Raw genomic sequence first — 26,424 nt, 5'->3', positions numbered from 1 at the left:
ATTACATAGAGCGGAAAAGATTCTGGAATTCAAAGATAGAGCAGTACAGATGCCAATACATTGTGCCCAGATGATATTATGTTCATTTATAAAGATGTCAAGCAACTGGAAAATCTCCTCACCTGTTGTTCTGGTAGGCAGCGGCTGGCAAAACAATGTAAATGTACCGCACGTATACCAGAAGTTGAGCTAAGCCTTCCATGGCTGTGGATTCGTCCAGCTGGAGAGCAAAGTACTGGCTGCTGATCACATGGTTCACTGATTGAGTTAGGATATCACTGGCCATGTCATCAATTCAACGTGACGCTGTGTTGTTTGATCATGGCACTAACTGAATTACTTTTTGGGCCTTCTCTCCAAGCATAGTGCTTACCATGTCAGTAGCCACAGATAGTATTAGTTCCTCTGCTATGGTGTGAGGTTTTCCTGACTTCGCAACTCTGTAACTTACTAAGTATGATGGTTCAAGGGCCTTAATATTGTCATCTGCAGCAGCAGCAGAACGTAAAACTTTCTTGCAAGCCATTAGCTGCGCCAGCATCCACTTGAAAAATTCTGGTATTTTGTCCTTGTGGTGTTCATGTTTTGTTTCCAAGTGCCTGCGTAGAAGCTGTTATTCGATAGGACTTCGCCACATAAAACACATTGTGGCTGAGGGTATTCACCGGCTCCAGTCCAAGTAAATCCCATTTCTATGTATCTTTCGTCATATTTATGTCTCTTTGATGTAGTTTCCGTTTTGCCTGTGTCAAGGTTTTGCTTCACAGGCTGAAAGTCGCATGTCGAGTCAGTAGTCATTTCGCCAGTGATTTCAGGAAGTGTGCTGGTACTGGCAAGACAACATTCATTAATTCGCTCATTGCTCTTCTTTTTAATTGTACCTCTCTTTAACCATCTGTCCATTTTCACTAGCAGATATTGCTATTATTGTGCAAAGTATACAAGTTTGCCGAAAGAAGAAAAAAAACAACTTTGTTCTGAAATCAGTTACTAGATTGGACTGTTGCTGGGAAACTGAAATCACGTTGTACGACGATTGGCGGTGAGAGGGCTCTGCATGGCATGTGCGTCTCTGTGTTCTCATTGGTACATCTTGAATTAAATTAACTATCTCGTTTAGCAAATCCCGACAGAGTTTAGAAGCTTCATTTTAGAAGCCTATTAAGAAAATGGAAAAAAAAAAAAAAAACTTATAATCCGCCATTACACAATTTCTTCCACGTACAGAGATCTTTGGTGTACCCCAGGGGGTATGCGTACCACAGTTTGAGAACAGCTGTTCTAGGTTATATTATATTTTTTAAAGAAATCAGCCTATTAAAATTTAAGAAATATCGATAAGAATTTTCCAGAAAATGGGCTATTCAAAGCACATAGCGTTCTAAATATTTTTGGAAATGTTTACTCTTTCTGTGGGATGTTTATCTTTTCAGGAATACTGGGTTAAAATGACCATTACAGTCTCCATCCAGTCTGTGTTTAGAGAAAGTGGATAACTTTTCAAGGTCCCTCTGCCCTAGTGGGACAGCGTCCTCGTTAGTAATTGAAGGCTGATTTTCTGAAGTAAGGTGGGGAAGCATATCAGTGTTGCACAGGTTTAAGTGCATAATGCTTTACCTATGGGCTTCAGGTGCAGAGTGTATTGCTAATATGCTTCCCCTCCTCACTTCTAAAATGCATCTCACCTCAAATTAGCTAAAATGTTTAGCAGCTGCTGTGGTGGCGGTGGTTAGCAAACTCATAAATGCACCCCTAGCTGTGATGCTTCATTGGTTATCGAAATAGGAACCCCCAAATCTTGGGGTGATTGTGAATATAAAATATCTCACAAACCCAAATATCTCACTTCCTATCTCCAGGTTAGGATGCAATGCAGGGTGAGATACACAGGGTAGCACAGTGGAGGTTTACCTGCTCTACAGCAGTATACACACATTCCAGAAGTCATTTCGAACATGTATATTAAACACCTGTAGCACCAGAAAGCTGCTGTACTTAAAGCTTACTTAGCATTATTGCAGATCCAACCAACACTGCTGTGCCCTGATGGCGATGGCTATCAACATAATAATGAACCAATCCAACATGCCTACAGGCATCTTCCACAGCCACTGTAATCCCCAGGTCTCAATTCATTTGATCATGTTTGGGATGAAACTGAACAATGCATTCATTCATCATCACAATCCCCTGCACAAATTGTGTGAAATATTATTAGCAGAGACAACCTGTGAAGACTATGCCACATGGCAAGGCTGAGACAGAGACAGATGGTGCCAAACCTGATATTAAGCACAGGTCCTAATAAAGTGGCCATAAAGTGTATAGCATGCATTGTATAGATCTACCTGTAATGGACTTTTGCCACTAATCACATCTCCTGCCATTTGGAAGGTATTGAGAGAAATATTGAATTCACCCTGTTATTTCAGTGTGGTGCTGATTTGGTTTAATTTGCTTCCTGTCAAAACAATAAAAGTATACACCCCACCCCACCCCACTGAATGAAGCAAGAAACAGATAGGAGTTTTAAAAAGTATTTATTGATTTCATATACCGGAACTTCATAAAAGTTGTCCTTAACAGATACAACTTATTGCAAATGTACACAAGGACGTTGCAGAGGTATTGACAGGGCCGGGTCTCAGCTATACTGTGGTGCTCCCTACAGTATTATAGACCTCACACATGCACCCTGTCTGTGTTTTCATGGCACTGTAACTAGTAGTCCATCATCCATTTTTTTTAATAGTTTCATGTTTATATTACCAAACAAAGATTACAACGTCGACGCCACGCACACAGATCACCAATGCCCACAGATTTATCTTACCTAATAGTTTTGCGGATAATCACGGCAGGTAGCTAATGAGGAGAGCAATGCCACCTGGTATGAGTGACGCTCTTAGACAGACTGGGTGAAACAGCAGCATTTCATTGCTCAGAGGAATTTTAATTATTATTATTATAACTGAAGCAGGTTTGCCACATTTTTAGATCTTGGATTAACTATTTGGCCACAAAATGGAAAAGTTCTTACTAGAATTATACTTTGGAGTCTAGTGTTTGGAGATCAAGACCAGGAGCTAGGAGGTTGTACTGCTGAATCCTAGCTGGCATATAGAACCACAGTTTCTTGCTGGCTTACAAAGATGGCCCAATTCATAAAACTTTAAATGCTGTTTTAAAGAATGTTTAAGAAATTTTAAGTTAAACAAAAAAACAAAAAAAATGAGAATGAACTCCTTTTAACAAATGAAAAACATAAAGCAAAATGGGCCTTAAAAACAGTCCTAAACAGTCCAGTTTTATGTGTAGGGACCAGAAATCTCAGATTTAAAGACTAATAACCAAAGTTCTAAAAAAAAAAAAAAACTAAAACATTTTCTTTCACCACATTTACGCAACAATTCTAAAATGGGCCTATGATTCAGAGCCTAGCTTCTGGATAAGATTGTATTGTCCATGTCTTTTTTGCACCATGAAGACAGGCTGGCAGCATAGAACATGATTAGGTACTAGGAAGTGTATTGCTTGATTTGTTTATTATTCCTTCTATATAGGAGTAAAGAAAAACACAATTGTTTGCCCATTCCCATAAATGCTTTTACAGGAAGTAGTTGCTTCACTTTGACTCTTTAAATGGAACCCCTGCTGAAAGGTGTAGGTGCAGCAAGAGGCTATTAGGCAACTGCTTTCTGACTGTATCAAAGAATGTAGCTGTCACAATTAAAACCAACTACAGTCCAGAACTCCAACAATGAGCATTCACCGTATGGCCATACCTTCTCCTCCTTGCAAACAGATGCCTTTCCAGCTTCAAAAAGTGAATGCATTAAAAAAAACAAAACAACAAAAAACACACACATGCACACTTCAGGTACACTATTTCAGACTGTGGAGTCGCTTTACTTCAGTGACTGAGAATGCAGAGTACTGATTTCCTATAAGGTTTCACCATACACAATCTCTGTGACAGGGTTCTGATTGATCAGCAATTCTGACACTTAATCCAGCCAAAATTACATGTAATCTATGACAACTAGAACCAAAGAGCAGCTCCTTAGCTCACCTTACAGTATGTGTGTAACTAATATGAACCCCTCGGAATAACTGAAAATCACCACAAAAAGGGGGCATTAAAAAAACAAAGGGAAAGGGATGCTACTACTGTTCGTCAAGGTTATAAAACGAGGGTATAACACACTGATCTCAGCAGTGAGAACAGTCCTGGTGCAGGATTTGAAAAACATTTCCAGGGATGCTCAAAATCACTTTCCTCTAGAAATTGTTTCTTTTTTTTTCACTATTCCAGGCAGCTAATCAGGGAAAACTGCTACACTGTCAGCTGCTTTCAAAACTGGCAGATTCAGAATTGAGATTTGAAGTCTGAAAGAAAACTGTAGGCGAAATTCTCAAAGCCTTTTGGTTTTTATTATTAAAACTATTTTCTTTTGTGACAAACACTACAGAATGACCCAGAAATTGTGTTTCATTATCTATTTTATTAGAAATCCAGTTAAATGTAGAATTCAAATGGATCTTTTAGGTTGTTTTTTTTTTTTTAATCAGAAATTTTAAAAAGGAAAGCTGGAAATACGGTAACCAAATGGCTCAATGTTCACCAGGACAGCTTGGAACAGCTCAGGGTTTTTAACCTCCATCTCAATGCATTCTGGTATCCTGTATCTCTCTATTCTTTAAGGGAAGTAGGACTGCACTTTCCAGAATGCATTGCAATGTGAGTTTGAAAGCCTAAAGTGAAACTGGAGGCAGATGTACCTACCTAGCATCCCTGGTTTTCAATCCTTTAGCATTTATCTTGCATCAAAACAGTGTCCAGGGAGCAGCCCCACAAATACAGCTGTAGATGTCTTTTGATTATCAGCCAGGATTGTTTATAAGGATACAAACAAATAAAAAGGGAGAGTATTTTCAGGAGAAAGAAGACAACAACAAAGAAAACATCCAAATTCACTCCAAAATCTAGACCCAAATATCCAATATTCTTGAACAGCTCTGGTCAACACAAAGTTCCACCCTGCATGGGTCAGCAGCATATATAATTTATAATAGAAAGGTGTTGATATCTTGGGATCCAGGGAGTGCAGCGAAGCGGGTGGGTCTCTGGGTCCTGGTGCCATTGTCGTCAGACAGCCAGTGGTCCGCAGTGTCGGGGCTGTGGGTGGTCCTCCCTCTCCTCCTCCAGGTCGATGTTGCTCGCGGAGATGCAGGGCTGCAGGCACCCTCCTCCAGACCTGTATTCCTCCCAGGACCCCGGCTCTACACAGGGAGACAGCGTTAATGTGGGAGACACTGCTGTGAATCTCACTGCTCACCAAGACAACTGAACTGTGGGACTGTTGCGACCAGGCATGCAGAGGCAGTTAATTAAAGGTCAGCGCTTTACAAGTGAGTTTTGTCTGTGGCCTCAACTTCAAGATCATAGACATTAGTGTAATCCACCTCAGATAAACACTGGTATAAATTCTGCAGCAGCACAGCTGGCAGTCTGGTTGAGAGGAGCACAGGGCTGAATGACAGACAGTTTCCAAATTCACAACCCTTTTCTTGAAATACGATTTTTATGAAACGGGTGGACGCAGAGACAACAAACAAGCCTTTGGGTGAGTTTGTTATCCTTCTGCCGCACATCGTAGACCACGCAACTGAACGATAAGTCAAAAGGGAGTCAGTAGAGAGCTTATCCCTTCCGACAGGCAAGCTGGATGTACAGCAGTGCATTATTCAGACCCAACTATTTTGTATAGTCTTTGAAATTCCTCTGGTATACTCATCCGACTGGACATTTAGTTAAAAATTTACTTCTACCTTACTTTTTGTGAACTAAGTGTTCAGTGCAGTGTGTCACAATAAAAAAATACAATCTGACAAAACACAAAAATAATTCATGGAAATGTAGCCACACGAGTCCTATTAAATAAATTAGCACCAGAATTTAGTGGCAAGAAGAAAAAAAATGGTGGCAAGAGACCAGCTAGAGAAATTCAGATATCTAGGATTGTGGATTTGAAGATCTTCCGTTAGGCCAAATCATTAGTCCCTTTAGTGGTAAGAATAAAGAAATCATACCAAGGCTTTCTATGACTCAGTGGTGTAGTAGAAGCAGCCACACTAATAAAACTAATAGCAGCTTATTATAGCACTAATAACATCCAAGTACAGTGATTCTTAACTCCTATGGTACCATACCTATTCTACAATGGACAGCAGGAGAGAGAGAGCCAGGGAGGGATGGAGAGAGAGACACACACACACACACTTACAGTGCATAGGAATAACCTGCTGGACAAAATTGTGACAAACACACTGGACAGAAATAGAACTTTAATGGTGAATAGGAACAGAGAGCACACAGTCTCCCAGAGTGAGCCACGGGAGGGTGGGAGATATGTCCACTCAGAAACCTTAGACCCCAGACCTAGATATCTGGGTACACTGTCTTAAAGAGCAACTCAAAAAGGCACATATGCCTGGTTGCAGTTACTGGTGGGTGAAGTACGAGTTTGGAGAGGATTCTTGTCGTATTTCTCAGCATTTTGTTTTTGGAGCACTTGAAAGGTAAGGGGCAAATGGCACGGACTACAGCCAGGCACAAGGATAGCTTCAGCCCCTTCATTCAGCCCCATTTTAACCTAGACCCTAAAAAGAAACGACAGACCACTGACTCTAGCCCATCCATCAGGGCAGGTTTCTTAGCAGAGGCCTACTTGTCCCTTGTCCTTCTCTGTCTTCACAGTGGTGTTTATGAAGTTCTCCAGTGCTAAGCTCCCCCACCCAAGAAGCAGAGACAGAGACACAGGCAGGAATGGGAAGTGAAGGCTTAGCGAAGCAGACAGGAGCTGGCAGACACTGAACATGAACTTCACACTTGGACAGAGACACACATTTGAAACTTAAACATGCTGCTTTTTCAGGGACTATACAAAAATAAATATAATAAATTTAAACAATAAAAGGATGGGAACGAGAGGTATGAATTGACCTGTTGACCATGCGAGAGGCTAGTGGTGCCCCCTATGGGATATTTTTATGAACAAGCTCCTTGTTTATACTACTGTATATCCGATGTCTAAATGAATCACAAGTCCCATTCAGTGTAAGAAACTAATATTAGAACATTATACATTACATTACAAGAGATATTGACAGAGGTCTCTGGTAAATGTTAGATAAATTTATTTTAAAGTGCCACTGAACATTATCTGATTAGGGTTTGGGTTTTCTGGTTTAAATTTTTACTTGTTTTAGGTTAAAAATCTTACTTAAAGACAAAAAAAAACCACCTTTATCACAGAGTAATCAGGCTCAATATTGTCACACTCCTAAAAAATACAATGGTGAATACAATTACTAAAACGAAACCTTGATTTTCCAAAAAATAATCAGCGATCACATGAGAACTTGTATACAGTCAGCACTGACGTATTTAAAAAAAGTTAAAAACGACAGTTAAAAAAAGTGTCACGCATACCCGATTATTTCATTCTGGCCTGTTCCAACCTTTGCCCGTTTTTCAGGGACCACAAAAAAAAAAAAAAAAAATACAAATGTCAAAAATATACAGCTGAAAATTAAATAAGTATGCTTCCATTTAGATGTACTGTAGTTGGTTTTGTTGGTACAGAAATATATTTTCAACAGACTAAGTATTTTAATTCAGAACAATATGATTCTGAAAATATCACTTGTCAAGAGATGACTGTGGACACGCGGACTGTAATTCAGTGCACACTTTTAAAACAAGTAAAAGGCAATGAAATTTAGCAAAAGATTATAAAAAAAAAAAAAAAAAAAAACAATTTTCCAGAATTAAAACAGTATCCAAAGTCAGTATTCCAAATTAGAATATAGTGATCGGTAAATCCGACATGTCACAGTATGCCTATAGAAAGTCCACACCCCCTTTCAAAATTTTCACCTTTTGTTGCCTTATAGACTGGAATTAAAATGCATTATAAATAGCTTTTTTTTCATTTCTCTACACATTCTACCCCACAGCTTCCAAGTGAAAAAATATTCTAGAAAATGGTAGAAAATTAATTAAAAATAAAAACTGAAATAGCTTGGTTGGATAAGGGTCCACCCCCCCTTGTAAAAGCAATCCTAAATTAGCTCAGTAACCAATCGCCTTCAAAATCACACACCGAGTTAAGTGGCCTCCACCTGTGTTAAACTGTAGTGATTCACATGATTTCAGGATAAATTTTCCCTCTGCTGGGTAGTGCATTTCAAAGCAAAGACTCCACCATGAGCACCAAGGTGCTTTCAAAAGAACTCTGGGACAAAGTTGTTGAAAGGCACAGATCAGGGGATGGGTATAAAAAACTTTGCAAGAGCTACAGGCTTTTATGGTCTGTGTTATCTCTGTGGTGCATAGGGCTACTGTGTAGGAACAATTCAATAATTGATAATTTAATATTTATCTGGGCTGATTAGTTCTTACTAACAATATTTAAATTGATATGTTCAAAAGATCGAGGATTTACTATGAACACACATTCACACGCAGACACGAGGAATGGTTAATCAATAGTAGTATTTTATTAAGTACACAAATAATAAACTGAAATCAGAAAAAAAAGTAAGAAAATAAATCTCTTAGGGCCCAATCTTCGAAAGGTTTGCGCACCGCGCAGAGGGGTATGCGCATTGCAAATGGCCGTTGTGCCGAAACTGTGCCAAGTTGTCATGTTCGAAAATTCCTTTTGTGTGTCACAATCCATTCTGCGCTGTGCAGAAATAAAATGTATGCATCGCACAATATGGGAGGAGCAAAACCAGGTTTATGACGCACAGAATAACAATTGTAGGGTTTTTATGAGGTCATGCACCTGCTACGTGTGGTAGGTGCAATTGACTGCACCCATATTGCTATCCGGACACCTGTTCCAGTTGTCCTGTTCTATCAGGACTCCAGTTGCATTCGGAATAGTGGCACATTTGAATTGCTATTCCATGCCATGTAAACACGGTATTCCGAATGAATCTGTCTGTATTCTGGATACCAGTATTCCGAAAACGTGATACCGAATACCCACTTAGTATTAGGCTACTATCAGAATACTAGCCCTTATTGAGACACCTTATTGAGAAAACTAGTTTTTTTTTTTCTAGACACACAAGTCGTCGTTTTATAATCTATAATATATAAGACCATGGCTTGTGTGCCCAACAAAGCCTTTGCAAAAACTGTGCACAAATATATTAGTAGGCTCTTTGTATGACCCCAAACTGGTTGCCGACTATATGTCATACACCAATCTTGTGGCCTATTGCTTTATCTGACTATTCCATAGATTGCTGTGTATTACGGGTGCAAGGGTAAGCAGCTGCACTTCAGAGAGCCAATCACCATCAGGGCACTCTTGCTGTGAAAGGCATGCTTACGTTTTCCTAAAGCCAGACTGGTGATACGATCAACCAATCAAAGACCTGTATTTTCTTTGCAGCTGTCCATTCATAAGTTAGCTGAGGCGGGACAAACAGTTCTGTTAACTGTAATTTCTGTCCGTTTATGCAGCTGTCCAGTCTGCTGAATGTCGATGTTGTTAACTGTACAGAGATTGTTCATTTATTGAGAAATCATAGTTGGCTGCAATTAACATTTTAGGGGCGTATTTAGAATTAATTATTATTCTTACAAAAAAACTAAAAATCATAACGAAAACAATCCATTCCTGCGACACTCAAAACCTTACAAATTGGGCTTAATCATGATGTTCAAATGGGTGAGTAGAATGAATAACATAACGCATTTCTATGTATTGTATATATGGAGAACATGCAAACTCCACACAGACAGACCTCTAAGCCGGAATTGAACCCAGGATCCTGGCGCTGTGAGGCAGCAGTGCTAACCACTACGCCACTGTAGACAAATGTATTGGCGAATTGGAGGAACTACAGGACCCGTTTCAAAAGGGGAAAAAAAAAAGAAAGCAAGCGCTGCTTGTCTTTGCAAACTCCAGCGGCTTGCAAGTGAGCTCAGTCAGGAAGAGAGGCGGTTTAAATAGACTGAGCCGTGGGGCGTTTTCTATAAAAAAAATAAAATAAATCACACGCCTATACAATCAAACTTGTGTGCCTGTGTATCATATTCAGAAATACTGTATTGCTGAAATACGCCATTTTTTTGGCTTTATTCGGCACCTATCGGTCTCACTCGGCCATTGAAAGGTTTTCTCTGCTTTTTCCGGTGAAAAAACGAGACCTGTGCTTTACATCTTTTGATGATGTCGGACAGGGTCCAACATCGAACTGGAAAGGGAAATTTGTAATGTCAGACCTGGTCCGACATAGGACCGCAATGGGTTAATACAAGGACGGTAAAACGCAACTGACGTCTATCTGAGTGTCGTATATCTGAGTGCTGACTGTATTGCATAATGGCCAAAGTGATCTGTCAGGAAATTACAATTTTATAAGCAATTTAGAACCTCAGTGAAGGATGACAACATTTAAAGTTTTCAAAACCCATTTACACAGACCCCAAATGGTTCCTCAGCTAACTCAATAAACAATCTCTGTGCTCGCTAGTTCATATGGATTCTAAAATGCTTCTAAAATAATGCAATTTTTGTTCTGGAAATGAAGTGTCTGTAGCAGTATTTTAGTTGCGCGTACCTGTCTGAACAGCAAACAAATATTCGTATACGTATAGCTATACAGAGGTTTGGAATACGTATGCTCCACCAAACCCTGCCACCCCCAGTGCATATATAGCCTGTGGTATAGCCAATGCTTTTGGCCATGTGAAAATATTGCATGTGTGTAGCCCCCAGTACATCCATCTGCTCTCTAGGATTGATAGAAAGTCCATGTTCAACAGATTGCCACTCACCAGCGTTGCAGGCCTCAGGGCAGGGCTCATTGTCCAGCCCTGGTAAGCTGCGACTCAGGCCCTGATTGTTATTGTCAAACTCAAGACAGGGCGCCTCACTCCTCCTCCACCTCCTCCTCCCACCTGCAAGCGAGTCAGAGGTCAATCAACAGCAGACACTGGGGAGTGGAAAATGAGGCGGAGAGAGGGGTGGTGGGCACACCTCTGTCGAACAGACCTCTTCTGCCAGTATCATCTCCTCAGCTTCATGTCTGAGGCCTCTTTAAAGCCTGTCAAACAGTCTTGTTTTGTGGGAGCCGATAGGACTGCTAATATCTGGCAAGGGAGCCCCGTTCGGAAGAGTGTGCTGCAGTTGAAAAGCAGTTTCTCTACCTATCTGTCTTTAAGAACACTTTTATTCACAATATCTAAGGATGCCCTTGAAAGGAGATTCCAGTGTTCCAGTTTTATTTTTCTGGTAAAATTCTGAATTATTATTTTTCCTTCTTTTAATGCATACCCTCACTGATGACTGCATGGTGCTCATTCATAAAGCACAGATGAGTAGAGATTTGCTTTTATGAAATGTCGCAAAAGTGTTCCTGACACTCACACTCTAGAATAGTCTTAGAATGCTTAGAACTAGTGGATTAGGCATTTCACACAAGATGCTGAACCAAAAGCTTTATAATTTTGTTTTTTCTGTAGTTTTCCAGTGATTTATATATATTTTTTTTTTAATAAAACGTGTCTACTTTCCAGCCATTACACTCTGAATACAGTGACTCAGCTTCATTCTCACAAGCCTCACTTATTAGGCAGTAGTTTCCTACAATTTTATTTAAAGGAGGCCCACTGATCATGACCGTGAAGCAAGAACCGCAAGTGTGAGAGTCAAGGGGGTCCTAATACCCGGTGCACAGAAAAGAAGTGAAGAACAAGCACAGGAAACAGAAGTGCGTATTACAGTAACAATAGGCTTCATCCAAGTCCAAATGAAAATAAAGTCTGGAAAACTGCAGAGTTGTTTTTTGTTGTTGAAATCATTACTTATAGGGTGCACTGATTAAACTTTTTCAATGCAACATACAATATAGGATTAAAAAACTAAAACTGCAACAACAACAAAAACAACTAAGAAAAAAATGACAAAAGCAGACAAATACAGAATTAAAAAAATGCATATTAAAAAATGTGCATTTTGAAAAGTTGAATCGCTCAGCAAGCTGCAGTATCCCCTTGGCTGAGAGACAAATGCTTTCCCATGCACTGGGTCCCTCACTGGGGATTGTGGGTGGTGTCTGCATGCTGCAGCAGATTAGGGATGTGCTTTTGGTACATTTTTATGAACTTTTAAATGCTTTGCAGTGTCTGCTTTTAAACCAGATCTACAAACACACACATTCTTTATATTATATTCTGATATGGACAGCCCTGGTTAGTATTTTTTAAGCAAACCCCTAAACATGCAACTAATGTTTTAACATTGCAAATACTTAACTACAAAGTAAAAACAAACAAAAAAAACATGTACACAAAGTATATATTGAAATGTTTATATTTATGCTTGTAATTAAAGTTGCAAGTGGAGCTATAACTATATACTACACAGTATACATTTTCGGAAAGTAAAATGTTTCTTAAAGCTTCATTTAACAACAAAAAACAGGAACCTGTTCCGTTTTTTTTTTGTAGGGTTTTTTAATAAGTAACTTTGCTCAAAATTATATGGTTTAAAAAAAAAAAGTGAAAAGCCAGTTGTGCTTACAATTAAAAAATAAAAGTAAAGGAATATTTTGGAATTGTAAAGAGCACTGTGACTGATATTAAAAAGTCTGCCTCAGAGATTTAAAAGTTTGTGGTCTTTGATAGTAGATGTGGGATTTTTGAGATCTACTGCTCGAGTACTTGAGCACTACAATTTCCGAGTCCTCGAATCAAACACCACTCTCCTCTACATACCGTAATACATAGACCTGCCAAACATTGCCACAAGTCCTATTTTAAAATGCCAAACTAACATACAATCTATTATAATATATTGAGTAATTAATATGTTTGCCTTTTTGTGCAGCTAATTGTATATGGTCAAGTATTACTAAATAACATAAGTATTCAAATTCATGTATCCACACAACTTTACATTAAAAATTGTAAAAAGAGATGCCTAGCCTACCTGTTTAAAGTGTGTCTCAGATGTCCTTTACTTTAGTGCAGTAGTTCCAACATACGAAAATATACAGTTCGGTCCAAAAGCTTAAACAACAATTTCAAGTGAAAAAAGCCTTCCACCTATATTGGAAGATTAGGGAATAGGGTCCATGAGTCTGTGGTAATTGCAACTTTTTCCCCTTTTTGAAAGTTTTGTATGAACAGGTTTAAATCTGTTCTATTTAAACCTTAGTCTCCTCCTCCTAGTCGTCTTGTGCTTTTTCATTCAGGTGTAAACCAAAGTGGACTGCAAGATCCATTGATTTTTGTTAAAACAGCAAAGAGCAAAAACTGATTACTTACAACAAATCTCTTCGGATTCAGATGACTTCCAGGATTTTTTTGTCTGTAGCAAATCATTCCCCTGCAGCTTCAAATCAGGGTCAAATCACTCCTCTATTCCAGTCTCTGTTCAGTGGCTCGGTGAGATCCAATCAGCTGCCTCCCAACCAAGATTTTCTCAGTACTCCAGCTTCCCAAAGAGCTAATCTACGTCGTTCTAAATGATGCACCTCCAGAGCGACTATACTGAAAGGACTGGACTTTAAATAAAACTTATAAAGTCCCTTCTTACAAATGGAAACGCAATTCCAGCAGGTAGCGATCGAGAATCTCTATTCATTCTATATTGCAAATTCATCTCTGCAGAACATGGTTTTCCCTTCTAAAAATGCTCAGCTGGTTCAGCAGCCCCAACCAGACAGAAGGCAGTCTGCGTCAGAACAATTCATCCCAACAGCCAGCACTTCAAAACAGCAGGAACCTGCTTCAGCCAGATCAATCCAACAACAGCACTCCTTGATTTTAAGAGATTAAATCTTTTATGCAGCCATTTGCCGACTCATTATCCTCAGTCAATACCCAACTGAGTGATTTAGGTAAAAGGTGTCTCACATTGAACAAGAGAAGCAAACTTCAGCTCTTTCAGTTTTCTCCTCTATTCCTGCAGTTACTCCAGTCTCAGCTACAGTTACTTCCGGTTCTGCTCCATCATTGGCACCTTCAGTAGATCCTCCTCTCTTCAACAACGCCACTGCTCTAGCTTTTGGTTCCTCCTCCCCAACCAATGCTAGGCAGCATTCAATATCTCCACAAATTCGGCACAATATAATTGAAGGCAAGGACATTAATTACATTAAAATCCAGAGATCCCAGATTACTTAAAAATCTAACATTGGGGGAATTCATCCTTGCTTTCTCCATATTTAGAGATGTGCTATGCTCCGTTTATCCTAACCGCAGAGCTGAATTAGACTCCTATGAGTATTATATCGTGGAATTGTCTGTCAGATACAGAGGTACTATGTTCTTCGAATTTCATAAAGCATTCTCGGCAAAAGCAGCAGCCACATTGGCATCGGACAATCATTTAATCAATTGGGCTAAACCCGATCCAGATTTATTCAACTGGATTTTCGGCGGCCTCTGAGCCAATGCATGTGGGCTCTGCGCTTCCACGGGTCATTCAACATCCCCCTGCCCTAAGACTGCTATAGTGTCTACTTCTAAAGCAGCACCTGCTACCACCGCTAATCATTCAAACAGATCTTCCTTTCCCAATCTAATACATTCCTCAGCTCTACCCGATCAATCCACAAGACAAGACAAATACAGGCGCACAATTAGATTTGCAAGAGGAAGACAAATTTGTAACAACTTCAACACCGGTTTCTGTTCAAACAGGCAATGTAATTTCATTCATATGTGCAGCAATTGTGGAGATGCTCAGGCATCGCAAGTGACTTTCTCCGATGCTCATAGTCTTCTGGCTTTATATAATAAATTAAAACATCATCCTGATATCAATTTCATCAATTACTTAATTGATGGATTAAAACAGGTTTTCAACCGGTCTCACCCAAATTCCTTCTTCCTCGTTTCAAAGTAAAAATCTACACTCTGCTAATCAAGATCCAGTCAGTTCAATTTCTCATTGAAAATTAAATTTAAAAAGGATTTATAGTCAGCCCTTTTTCAGCTCCTTCTCTTCCAGTCTATATAACTAATCCTATTGGCACAGCAACTCAGAAAATGTCAGGGGAAAAGCGTCTTTTTAATTTATCATCACCGCAGGGTTCAAACATCAGCAGTATGAACTCACTTACTCCCCAAGATCAATTTTCTCTTCATTACATTACTATTTCAGATGCAATTCATTCAATTCCAAATTAGCATATCGTGGTTCCTAGCTAGCTAAAGCAGATATATCAGATGCATATAATGTAATGCCAATCCATCCATCTCTTCACCATCTGTTTGGTATATGCTGGGAAGGAAAGGTTTACTTTGCCACTCAATTAACTTTTGGCTGTCGCAGCAGCCCGAAGATATTTGACACACTGTCTGAAGCATTATGCTGGATACTGCTCAATGCCTACTATGTTCCATTTCTGCTTCACCTGCTTGATGATTTTTTATTGATCTCCCCTCCATCTGATCTGCCAGCAGAAGCAATTACTAAACTCAAGAGTTTGTTTTCAGAAGTTGGCGCTTCATTGGCCCTTCATTCTCTGGAATTTCTTGAAATGTTAAAATTCGAAGCCAGCCTCCCTGAGTCCAAACTCAATTACATTCGATTTCTTATTCAGAAAACATGCTCTGCTTTCATTGCTGAGTCACCTCAACTTTGCAATTCGCATTATTCCCCAAGGGAGGACATTTATATCTTGTCTACTTGCTCTTGCATCAACAGCAAAAAATGTGGACTTTTACATTTTAATATTTCATCAGAAGCTAGGAAAGATACTAAAATGTGGTCTGCTCTTATTCAGCACTGGAACGGCTTGTCCATGTTTAATGACGATTTCATCTCAGCACCGCAAGACATGGCTTTGTTTACAGACGCATCGTCTCTTGGATTCAGAGGTCTTTTAAAGAATGGTTTTCCAGTATATGGCCACTGGAAATTGAATATATATCTCCACAGCTAAAATCCACAGCTCTTCTTGAGATTTACTCAGTAGTTGCAGCAGTCCAGCTATGGGGTCATTTCTGGTCCAAGAAATCGATCTTATTTTATTGCGATAATATAGCTACAGTTCATATTCTAAATAAAGGCTGTTCCAGTTCCCCTCTTATCGTGCAATTAATATGGCGGCTAGTATGAGATTTCAGTATTCAATAATTTTCTAATACGAGCTCGCCATCTACCGGGCATAAGTAATAATGCAGCTGATGCTCTCTCTCGTTTACAGATATAGTACCGTGAAAAAGTATTTGCCCCCTGTCTGATCTTCTGCATTTTTGCACATTTTTCACATTGAATTTGGTTAGATCTTTTTGTGCGTTGTAGTAAGAGAAAAAATGACACCAACTTTTGGTGCTTTTTCATTTGTTTGGTGTGCAAGGTAATCAAACATGCAATCTTCAGGTGTGAAAAACTTATTGCCCTCCCTAGTTAACGCAACCCAATTAAAAGGGATAATAAGGGTCAGCTGTTTGAATATTTGGTTAACAATCAGGCCTGACTTGGGACTAACTTTGGCCCTTACCATCAGAGTGAAGTTGTCAGCACACAGGTTCTAGAGGCACATCATGCCACAATCAAAAGAAATTCCTGAAGACCTCTGGAAAAAAGCTGTTGATGCCTATCAGTCTAGAAAGGGTTACAAAGCCATTTGTAAGGCTTTGGGGCTCCACTAAACCACAGTCAGAGCCATATTGTCCAAATGGAGAAAGTTTGGGACAGTAATGAATCTTCCCAAGAGTGACCGTCTTGCCAAAATCTCTCCAAGAGCAAGGCATAAAATCGTCCAGGAAGTCACAAAAAACCCTAGAACAAAATCTGCAGGCCTCTCTCACCTCGGCTAACGTCAGTGTTCATGACTCCACTGCCAGAAAGGCACTGGGCAAAAATGGGATTCATGGCAGCGTAGCAAGGCGGAAACCACTGCTCACTAAGAACATCATGAATGCTCGTCTCAAGTTTGCCAAAAAGCACCTGGATGATCCTCAAGAGTTCTGGAACAATGTTCTATGGACTGTTGAGTCAAAAGTGAAACTTTTTGGCCAACATGGGCCGCATTATGTCTGGCGAAAACCAAACAATGCATTCCACAGTAAGAACCTCATACCAACGATCAAGAATGGTGGTGGTAGTGTTATGATTTGGGGATGCTTTGCTGCATCAGGACCTGGACGACTTGCCATCATTGAAGGAACCATTAATTCTGCTCTATATCAGAATTCTACAGGAGAATGTCAGGCCATCTGTCCGTGAGCTGAAGCACAGCTGGGTCATGCAGCAAGACAATGATCCAAAACAAACAAGCAAGTCTACACCAGAATGGTTGAAGAACAAGAAAATTGTAAGTTTTGGAATGGCCTAGTGTGATAGGGTCTTGCTTGGGTCATGCGTGTGGGTAGCCGCTGTTCAAGCATACAGAGAGACAGAGGTGGTGTTGAAACGCCAGCACAGGCACGCAGGATTTATTAACAAAAACAGAAAACAAAAGTAAAATAAAGGTGGTCATATGGGCCGTTACCAGCGATGGTAACGCATAGAGGACCAATACAGCAAACTGTACAAAAAGTGCAAAATAAAACACAATACCACAAACTATAAATCAAAAGGTGCCATGAAAACGGCAGGCCTTGCAGCAGCTCCGCCAGCGCGCTGCGGTCCATAGTCCCATGTTCTGACACCACGTGTGGCAAAGTGGCTAGTGGAAGGGAACAGGTGTAGTGGTGATGTAACGCAGGAGTGACAGGCAGACAACAGTTTCCAGTGAAAAGGTGCTTTTATTTATAATCCAGGTCTGGTGACCGTAAAATAATAAATCCCCGGCGATACACAACAATGTGTAAAGCGCGGAGATAACAAAACAGGGCACAGTCCAGAACAAAAATGAACCCACGGTCACCAGTCCTGGGTGAGTGCAAACGTGAGGGTGCATGGTGAATACACAGATACGGTGGTGTGCAGGGGTGCTCCAGACAGTGGTGACCCTTTGCGACAGCTCTGGAGTAGTGCTCTGTCTACAGTGAAACAAACACAGACAGTTAATAAACAAACACAACACGTATATCACAAAAACACTGCGAGTTCCACTCTCGCTCCTTCTTCCTCCAAACGTTCTACCCAAACAAAGGAAAAGATCAGCGTTACCCTGGCCCCTATATGTAATCCCGCATGATATCTAGATAAACGGTTGCAGCTGCCTTATTACTTGCAGCTGCCTCTCGTTTACCTTTCAAATCAATACGGTCTTACAACAGAGTCTCGCTTCTTTCCAGGCTGACTCACTTCCCTGACCCGGAAACGAACTCCAGCCCTTCCAGATACTTCTCCTCTCGTTCTTTAGCGCCCTCACAGGTCGGGAGGAAGATTTATCACCAGAACTCATATTTCCGTTACATATCCCACCGCTCAGAGTGGAGCCGAAGGAACACTCGGCTAAATCTACCTTCCCCATTACTCCCCCCTCCTGGGAAAAATAATCCTCATTTTGGTGGTCTTTCCCCGCATTGTGTACCATGTAGTCACCAAAATCCAGGCTTTGGTTGATGCAGCGATCCCCAAAACCAAGACTCAGGTGAGGTCACTACTGGGCTTAGCCGGTTATTACCGCCACTTCATCCCCGAGTATGCCACAGTGGTTAACCCGTTAGTCGACCTCACCAAAAAGAGTGCTCCAAATTTAATTAAATGGTCAGCTGAGTGTCAGGGAGCGTTTGATACTATTAAGCGTACACTTTGCCAGGCCCCCACTCTTATCACACCGGATTTCACCAAGAGATTCATCCTCCACACCGATGCATCGGATGTAGGTTTGGGTGCAGTCTTGTCCCAAAAAGTAGCTGGAGTAGAGGACCCGATATTGTACCTGAGTAAAAAAATGTTACCTCGGGAACGCAACTACTCTGTAGTCGATAAAGAGTGTTTAGCGCTAAAGAACGAGAGGAGAAGTATCTGGAAAGGCTGGCCTGACAGTTCGTTTCCAGGTCAGGGAAGTGGGTCAGCCTGGAAAGAAGCGAGACTCTGTTGTAAGACTGTATTGATTTGAAAGGTAAACGAGAGGCAGCTGCAAGTAATAAGGCAGCTGCAACCGTTTACCTAGATATCATGCGGGATTACATATAGGGGCCAGGGTAACGCTGATCTTTTCCTTCGTTTGGGTAGAACGTTTGGAGGAAGAAGGAGCGAGAGTGGAACTTGCAGTGTTTTTGAGATACGTGTTGTGTTTGTTTATTAACTGCCTGCGTTTGTTTCACTGTAGACAGAGCACTAGTCCGGAGCTGTCGCAAAGGGTCAGCACTGTCCGGAGCACCCCTGCACACCACCGTATCTGTGTATTCACCACGCACCCTCACGTCTGCACTCACCCAGGACTGGTGACCGTGGCTTCATTTTTGTTCTGGACTGTGCCCTGTTTTGTTATCTCCGCGCTTTACACATTGTTGTGTATCGCCGGGGATTTATTATTTTACGGTCACCAGACCTGGATTATAAATAAAAGCACCTTTTCAATGGAAACCGTTGTCTGCCTGTCACTCCTGCATCACATCACCGCTACACCTGTTCTCCTCCACTAGCCACTTTGCCACACCTAGTCAAAGTCCAGACCTAAAGCCCATTGAGATGTTGTAGCAGGACCTGAACGAGCAGTTTTTGATCAAAAACCCACAAATGTCACCGAGTTGAAGCAGTTCTGCATGAAGGAGTGGGCCAAAATTCCTCCATGGTGCTGTAAGAGACTGACCAATAACTACAGGAAGCATTTGGTTGCAGTTATTGCTGCTAAAGGTGGCGTAACCAGTTATTGAGTCTAAGGGGGTGATTACATTTTCACACGGGGCCATTGGGGGTTTGTCACAAAGACGGCTGCAGTGGGTGACGTCAGACCAGAACCAGGAACCAACAAATAAACAACAGAGAGGTGGAGTTTGGTGAAGCTGAGCAATTGTTTTCGCTCAGCATTTAATAAATGAACAGACAGAAAAAAGGTTGCAAGACAAACAAAACACAAGACATGGCACTTTAGCCAAAATAAAGAGACAAAAAAAACGGACTTCACAGACAAACGTAAGCTGATATTATTATTTACTATCACTATTATTACCTCTACCTCCAATCCCATTCTCCAGTCACTTTATGAAGCTTTACCGAGACTCGATTGCTAATCAGTCATTCAATTGGAGTCTCGGTACAACTGCACGTGAATTAATAAAAGTGCAATTCCCCGTGCTCGCATATTATTACATTTTACCTGCACGTGAAGTGCTATGCAATCCTCGTGCCTAAATACAAATATACATTTTAAGTTTGAATCGTGTTACACAGACCCATTTATATCCCGTGTATCAATGACTATACACCAACATTAATACACTACACGTAACATACAACACAGAAATACACAGGGGCGGGGCAACATTGCCACAGGGTTGCATAACTTTCTTTAATACATTAATGAAATAAGTAGCAAAATGTTGTGTTATTTGTTCACTCAGGGTCCCTTTTATCTAATATTAGATTCTGGTTGAAGATCTGATAACATTCAGTGTCAGAAATATGCAAAAATGCAGAAAATCGACAGGGGGCAAATACTTTTTCACAGCACCTTAGCCAAATTCATAAATTGATTCCTACAGCTCTGCCATCCCCAGCAGCAACTTCTCAGTTCAACCAGCTCATTTTCAACTGAATCTAACCATCAATAAGCTACTTAATCCAGCTCAAGATTACATGGCTTCAGCACTTGCTCCTTCTACTAGATCTTCTTACTCTACAGGTTGGGCACGTTATGTAACTTCTGCTCTCAAAATAGGATCAATCCTACTTTTGTGGAAAGGCAATTTTGTTTGGCATAATTATTTACATACCATGGTTTTCTTGTCTGGTTCCTCAAAAGTGTTCCAAAAGTTGCTTCCTTTGTTTACAGATGCCATTTTAAATATAGATATTAAACATGCTCGGAATAAACACCTGTCATTAACGTTATTACCCCACCGTGGAATTGATACCATACCACACCTACTACAGGCATAAACACACACAGTGCACCGATGAAGTGCCAGATCAACCGAGAACAAAGCCCGCCCCAGTGTCAATCTTTCTGTTGCACCAATTACCAAACCCCTTCCTTTTTATAATATCCACCCTCACTGTGGCACCAGAGCAGTCTAATATGCGACAGACTACTGATGATAAATTACTAAAATCAATGCATAAAAAAATGTGTGTTTGGTGACATTTGTCATGTAACTGGTTATACGTCTAGCATATTATTAAATGTTTAACCACTTTTTTCATAAATTTAAACTTTTAAAATTTCCATCGCTACACCAGATCAGTATCCATTTCCATTTCCATCTTAGACAAGAGTTCTACATGTTGTTTTCAGAAGCCTGAATCTTATCATTCAGAACACGAAATGGTATTCCCGATTGGTACTGTACTACTCATACCACTCACTATTGATTCAAAATGTAATTTATAATTTAGGTCAGATTAATCGTTGTCCAAAATGTTCTCCCCTCCCGCTCACTCACAACAAATAGTCTGGATCAGCATTCCAGTTGATGAAACTTGGGACCTGTGTTACTATGTTTCCTGTTACACAGTAGCAGCATTTAATAATCTCTGCATCTCCTCTTGTGAAATCTCCTATCCTTGAATAGCATCACAAAGACAAGCAAGGACAGAAGTACGTATCTTAATGTCAAGGATATCTGGACAGTAAAGAGTGAATTCATAAACATTTCCTAACACATTACAGTCAGTATTTACAGTATCACCGAGAACAACCAGACACTCAATAGAGCCGGATGTACGACACAAAGAAACTTAATAAATTCAATGATAAATGTCTTCAAACTTCCAGTGGAAATGTTTGTCACTGAATTTATTCTGGATACCAACACGGAAGTGTATGGGAGCTCTACTGAAGCATTTACAGTCTCATTCACTGGATTTCTTTTAATGGTAAACTTAATTTTTCACTGTCCTGTAATGACGAGATATTTCATTTAATGAAGTTCAAAACTGATGCTATAGTCACACTTCCTAATTTACACCCAGTTCATATTTTGCTTTGACTATTCAGTTACATTTATTTTCATTAAACTTGGATATATAACTTAAAATGAAAGTTCATTCCAACCCATAATAGGAAATTGAACATCCAGTCCACAGTTTGCACCTCTTGGTAGATTCAGTCACAAATTTATTTTGTGCTGTTGTTTTTGTCATGCCCACATTCCTGCTTCACTCGCTCTCGCATGGCTCTTACTGCAGTGAGAATGATACTGTTTAACATTGTATTACTGCATTGATCGGGAGTGTGCAGAGAGCTGCTGCTTCACACTGTGTATGAGGATACCAGGAGGGGAAGATTTAAATGTAACCAATAATTTAGCTGTTGGACTGGCCTCAGCTACACACAGGGAATGTATCAGACTTACACTGTTGGCAGATTCTACTGCATTGCACCTGACAGAGGTAGAAACGAAGCATGGTGGACATACAGACACAGCCAAAAATGCAACTGCTAATATATTCAAGAGAGATTTTACTCACACGAGGGAGCTTATTATAAGATGGGAAGCTTGTGAAGTTTCCCAGTTTAAAGATGTATTAAACATGTTACAATCGAAATCCTGTATTGTACTGTGTGTGCGCAGTACAGCCTGCCCTGTATTGTACTGTGTGTACAGTACAGACTGCCCTGTATTGTATTGTCTGTGTTGCAGTACAACCTGTTGCGTCGCTTGCTGCTGTAAACATGTATTGAAATTCTTAGTTACCCTCCTCCTGAGTGGGCGATGGACACTCCTCTTCAGTGACATCATTTCCCTAGAAACAAAGAAAAACAAAAACGTGGTGTCCATGACTTGCAGTCTCCTGTTCTCTTTACTGTAGGTTCAAGCTCTCCAGTGACAGAACTGGATGGTATTGTTAAACCCCTGCCCTTCTGCATTGCCATGGAGACTAGCCCCGCCCCATTCTCTTACTTAAACTGAACACAAATATTGGGATGCAAGCAACTACTGCAGCAGCTTTCACCCACTGAAAACCTGATTTACTAGGTAAGCTGTCATCTATAGAGGCCTATGGGGCCTGAAATAAGTTCCGTGGTCTCTAGCTCTAGCCCTTTTGCACATTAAATCGACATCAAAAACAAATGCAACGCAAGAGTCTCTGCTCTCTCTTCTCCTTAATGTTCAAATATCAAATATCATCTTAGTTGGACAAGCAGTTCTCTAAATATATATATAACACCTGGAACATACACCCCCAGCAGGGGGAGAATAAAACAGACCAGAGAGTCCATTGAGTGTGCAAGGAAAGGGTCTGGGCCTGTGCTCCTGGGCTGTAAGGAAGGTGCGCTTACCTCCGAGTCCTGTTCCTCATCATCGATCGCCAAAAAGTTGGTTTCCTGAGTCTCCACGGGGGTTTCCTACCACAGAAACAAGACCAGGCTTTCAGAGAGAAACCAGAAACAATGAGGCGGTCAACACCTGCTAGATAAGTGAACACGACACCAATAGGTCATTTGTCCACAGGTAATGACCGCTGCGGAGTACAGTAACCCTATTATAAACAAAACACAGCCCCACCCCTTTCCCTCCCCTCCCGCTCACCTCTCCCTCCTGTGAGGGGCCCCAGCTCTCCACGGGGGTCTCAGGGGGCTCCCCATCAGCACCCCCGGCTATGTAGGATCCTGACATGGAGGAGATGGTGTCGGTGCTGAGCTGGGAGTGCCGGCTCTGAGAGGAGGCCATGGACATCACGGACTGAGCCAGGCTGCAGCTTATAGCCTCTGAGGGAGGGGAATGACAGGGACTGCCTCAGCATCCAGCCAGACTGCACAGCCTCATAACTCAACACTAGCTTTCACCAGATAACCTACCGGAGACCTGATCCCCAGAAGCTGTGTAAAGTGGTTATAACTAAAATAATTCCAGAAATTCTATTCTGCGAGTGCGTTAGTTACATAGGCGTCATATGTATTTTCACTGTAAAACATGTCTAGTACTGTATCAGGGTAGTGGACGTTCTTAAGGTTTCATGCCTTTTTTTTTTCCCCCACAAGATTTCTGTTACACTTGCACCTCCTGAGTCATTTCGTCACAGCATATTTCCATAATATTTAATTTATTAACATTAAAGGAATTGTAGCAAACAAAATAGTTCCATAAATCATACCTATTTTGCACTTCCATTAGCAACATAGGTCTCAAACATATAGAACACATGTATTTTTATTGACATCTGCTACTACACTAGGTAATGGATAGTTCTCAGTTTGTTTGCCTTGCCTTCCAGGAAGTCCGTTACTGCTTTACTTCCGTGGAACAGTGTCTTCTGGGTCAAAGTATGTTACTGACAAAGTATGTCAATCAATAAGGGAAACAGCTGATTGGTTATTAAAAGGAATGAAGCCAGTGAAGGGGTGAGGACACTTTCACTTAGGAAGCGTAAGACAGTATAAAAGCAGGACTTGCAAACAGAGATTTAAGCCTAGTGTAGTACCAGATATCACGTTTAAAAGATAAAATTTCACAAAAGCATGTTTTACAAGACTGTACATTTGAGACCTACACAATGAGTGGCATGGCAAAGACAATGTATGCACTTTCTGTGAGCTACAATTACAGTAATACCCTGTTCTTTGGTCTCCATTATTCTCTATTGTTTAAAAACTCATTTTGTAAAGAGGTTTTCCCATTTGCTAACTCAGTTTAGTTGCAGAGGAGTCTACAGTTGCACACCTCTAGTGGTCATTGCTAAAACCACCCCACCTTTTAGAAGGGGCTGAAAGAGATTGTTTAAATTGAATATTTAATATGCATGGTAACAAATAATCTAAGCTACAGCTGTTTCGCTCCCTATTCTGGCCTGGTTCTATTATTAAAACCACTGAAACTTTTTTTTTTTTTTTTTTTTTTTTTTTTTTTTTAAATGTTCAGGTTCACCAAAACTCACAGCCACATTCATAGCTACAACCTACTCTTGAAGACCAACACTGCAGCCTGACCACGGAGAGAGACTGGGGAACTAAAACTACAACTAAACTAATTCCATTCTGAGAGATGTAACATAATAAAACAGAATAAAGATAACCTAATGGGTTTTATAGTATAGCATTAATAAAACAAAAACACATCCACCAGACTAATGTCTCTCATTAGCAGCAATAATGAACTCAAACAGCCTCTTACCTTCTGGGGAGGCAATGGTGGAGGAGAGGGGGGTGCTGGTGCAGGAGGACTGGTCGATGGCCCCCGAAGAGGACAGGCTCAGGTTCTCACTCTCAGGAGTGACTCCACAATCCTGTCAACACAGAACAGCTTCCTATTAGCACTGGAGTCACAGCAGGGCCTTCCTCAAACCAACTCCATCAGTCAGGACCTGCCTCATTGCATTGAGCAGACACTGTACCATCTTAGTCAATACTGACTCTGCTGGCAAAGGCACGACAGTTCGTGGGTCAGGGAGGCAGGGGCTGTTTCTCAATACGTGGGTCAGGCAGGCAGGGGCTATTTCTCCATACGAGGGTCAGGGAGGCAGGGGCTGTTTCTATTGACTTTGACTTTTTACAATGTAAGTTTTAATTGTACTTTATGAAATGATGGTACCGAATATGCCTTCTGAAAACTTTTGCAATATATTAAAATCAGTCAAAGAAACTTTGATTGCATGATGTTAATAAAACACTTAAATTATGTTCATATTGCTGCTTTTTGTTTTTTTTTTTTTTTTTTTTTTTTTTTAATTAAAATGTCTCAATCCTAAAATTCTAGGTAATGCAAAACTTTTGGCCACAGCTGTACATTTGTACTGCCCTGTAAACAAGGACTACAGCTGTGTACAGAGTATGAAGCTAGTATCTCAAAGGGTTAGGTCTTCATCATCCAGTAACCAAAAAGGGACCTGACCTCAAGATGTCGGCCTTAGCTCACAGTGGATTTGCAAAGTGATTTGCAAACTCATACAAACTCCCCTCAAGAAGATACTTATTTACATCAGTACGGCCACCAAACAGGCTCCCTCACACATCCAGATTCTGATATTCGCAATAACTTAAAGAATGTCCTGAACAAATTTCATCAATCGTGTAAAAGGGTCTCATGAAATATGTAAAGTGGGATGTACTGTTAGAACACAGAGGCAGAGCTGGGACCCTGGTTCTTACCTCTGGCTGGTCGTCTAGGATCTTCCTGCGACACGCCCTCATCTCTGATACGCTGCGGGACTTCTCATCGTCTTCTTCGGGCAGGACTGAGGAATTCTGGGATATGGACCTGCTGAATTCTACAACAGTTGGACTCCCCAATAAAAGTGTTGTGTCGCCATGACAACTGGTTAATCCAGGCTCATGAACAGGTCAATCCCCATCCCTTTAACTGTAATTGAGCCAGGCTCA

At 40.7% G+C, this 26,424-nt stretch overlaps 1 protein-coding gene across 3 annotated transcripts in view; it reads right to left on the bottom strand.

Annotated features, from left to right (window-relative positions):
• Nucleotides 1-2,524: 2,524 nt before the first annotated feature.
• Nucleotides 2,525-26,424, bottom strand: part of LOC121296458 (E3 ubiquitin ligase RNF157-like) — a 53,104-nt gene continuing 29,204 nt past the window's right edge. Inside the window, exons 13-19 of one of the 3 annotated variants that reach the window (XM_041222053.1) lie at nt 26,194-26,305; nt 25,220-25,331; nt 23,639-23,817; nt 23,389-23,454; nt 22,802-22,850; nt 10,865-10,987; nt 2,525-5,283 (exon numbers count right to left, since the gene is read on the bottom strand). In XM_041222053.1, coding sequence (XP_041077987.1) covers nt 5,150-5,283; nt 10,865-10,987; nt 22,802-22,850; nt 23,389-23,454; nt 23,639-23,817; nt 25,220-25,331; nt 26,194-26,305 — 775 coding nt within the window. In that variant the 3' untranslated portion in view covers nt 2,525-5,149. The remainder of the gene's footprint in view (nt 5,284-10,864; nt 10,988-22,801; nt 22,851-23,388; nt 23,455-23,638; nt 23,818-25,219; nt 25,332-26,193; nt 26,306-26,424) is intronic. The other 2 variants (XM_041222054.1, XM_041222055.1) reach the window with 2 other exon arrangements.

Source organism: Polyodon spathula, chromosome 21 (genome assembly GCF_017654505.1).
Source record: "Polyodon spathula isolate WHYD16114869_AA chromosome 21, ASM1765450v1, whole genome shotgun sequence".
Classification (NCBI taxonomy): domain Eukaryota; kingdom Metazoa; phylum Chordata; class Actinopteri; order Acipenseriformes; family Polyodontidae; genus Polyodon; species Polyodon spathula.
Note: the sequence above shows the minus strand (reverse complement) of the source record. Positions and strands in the feature narration are given on the sequence as shown.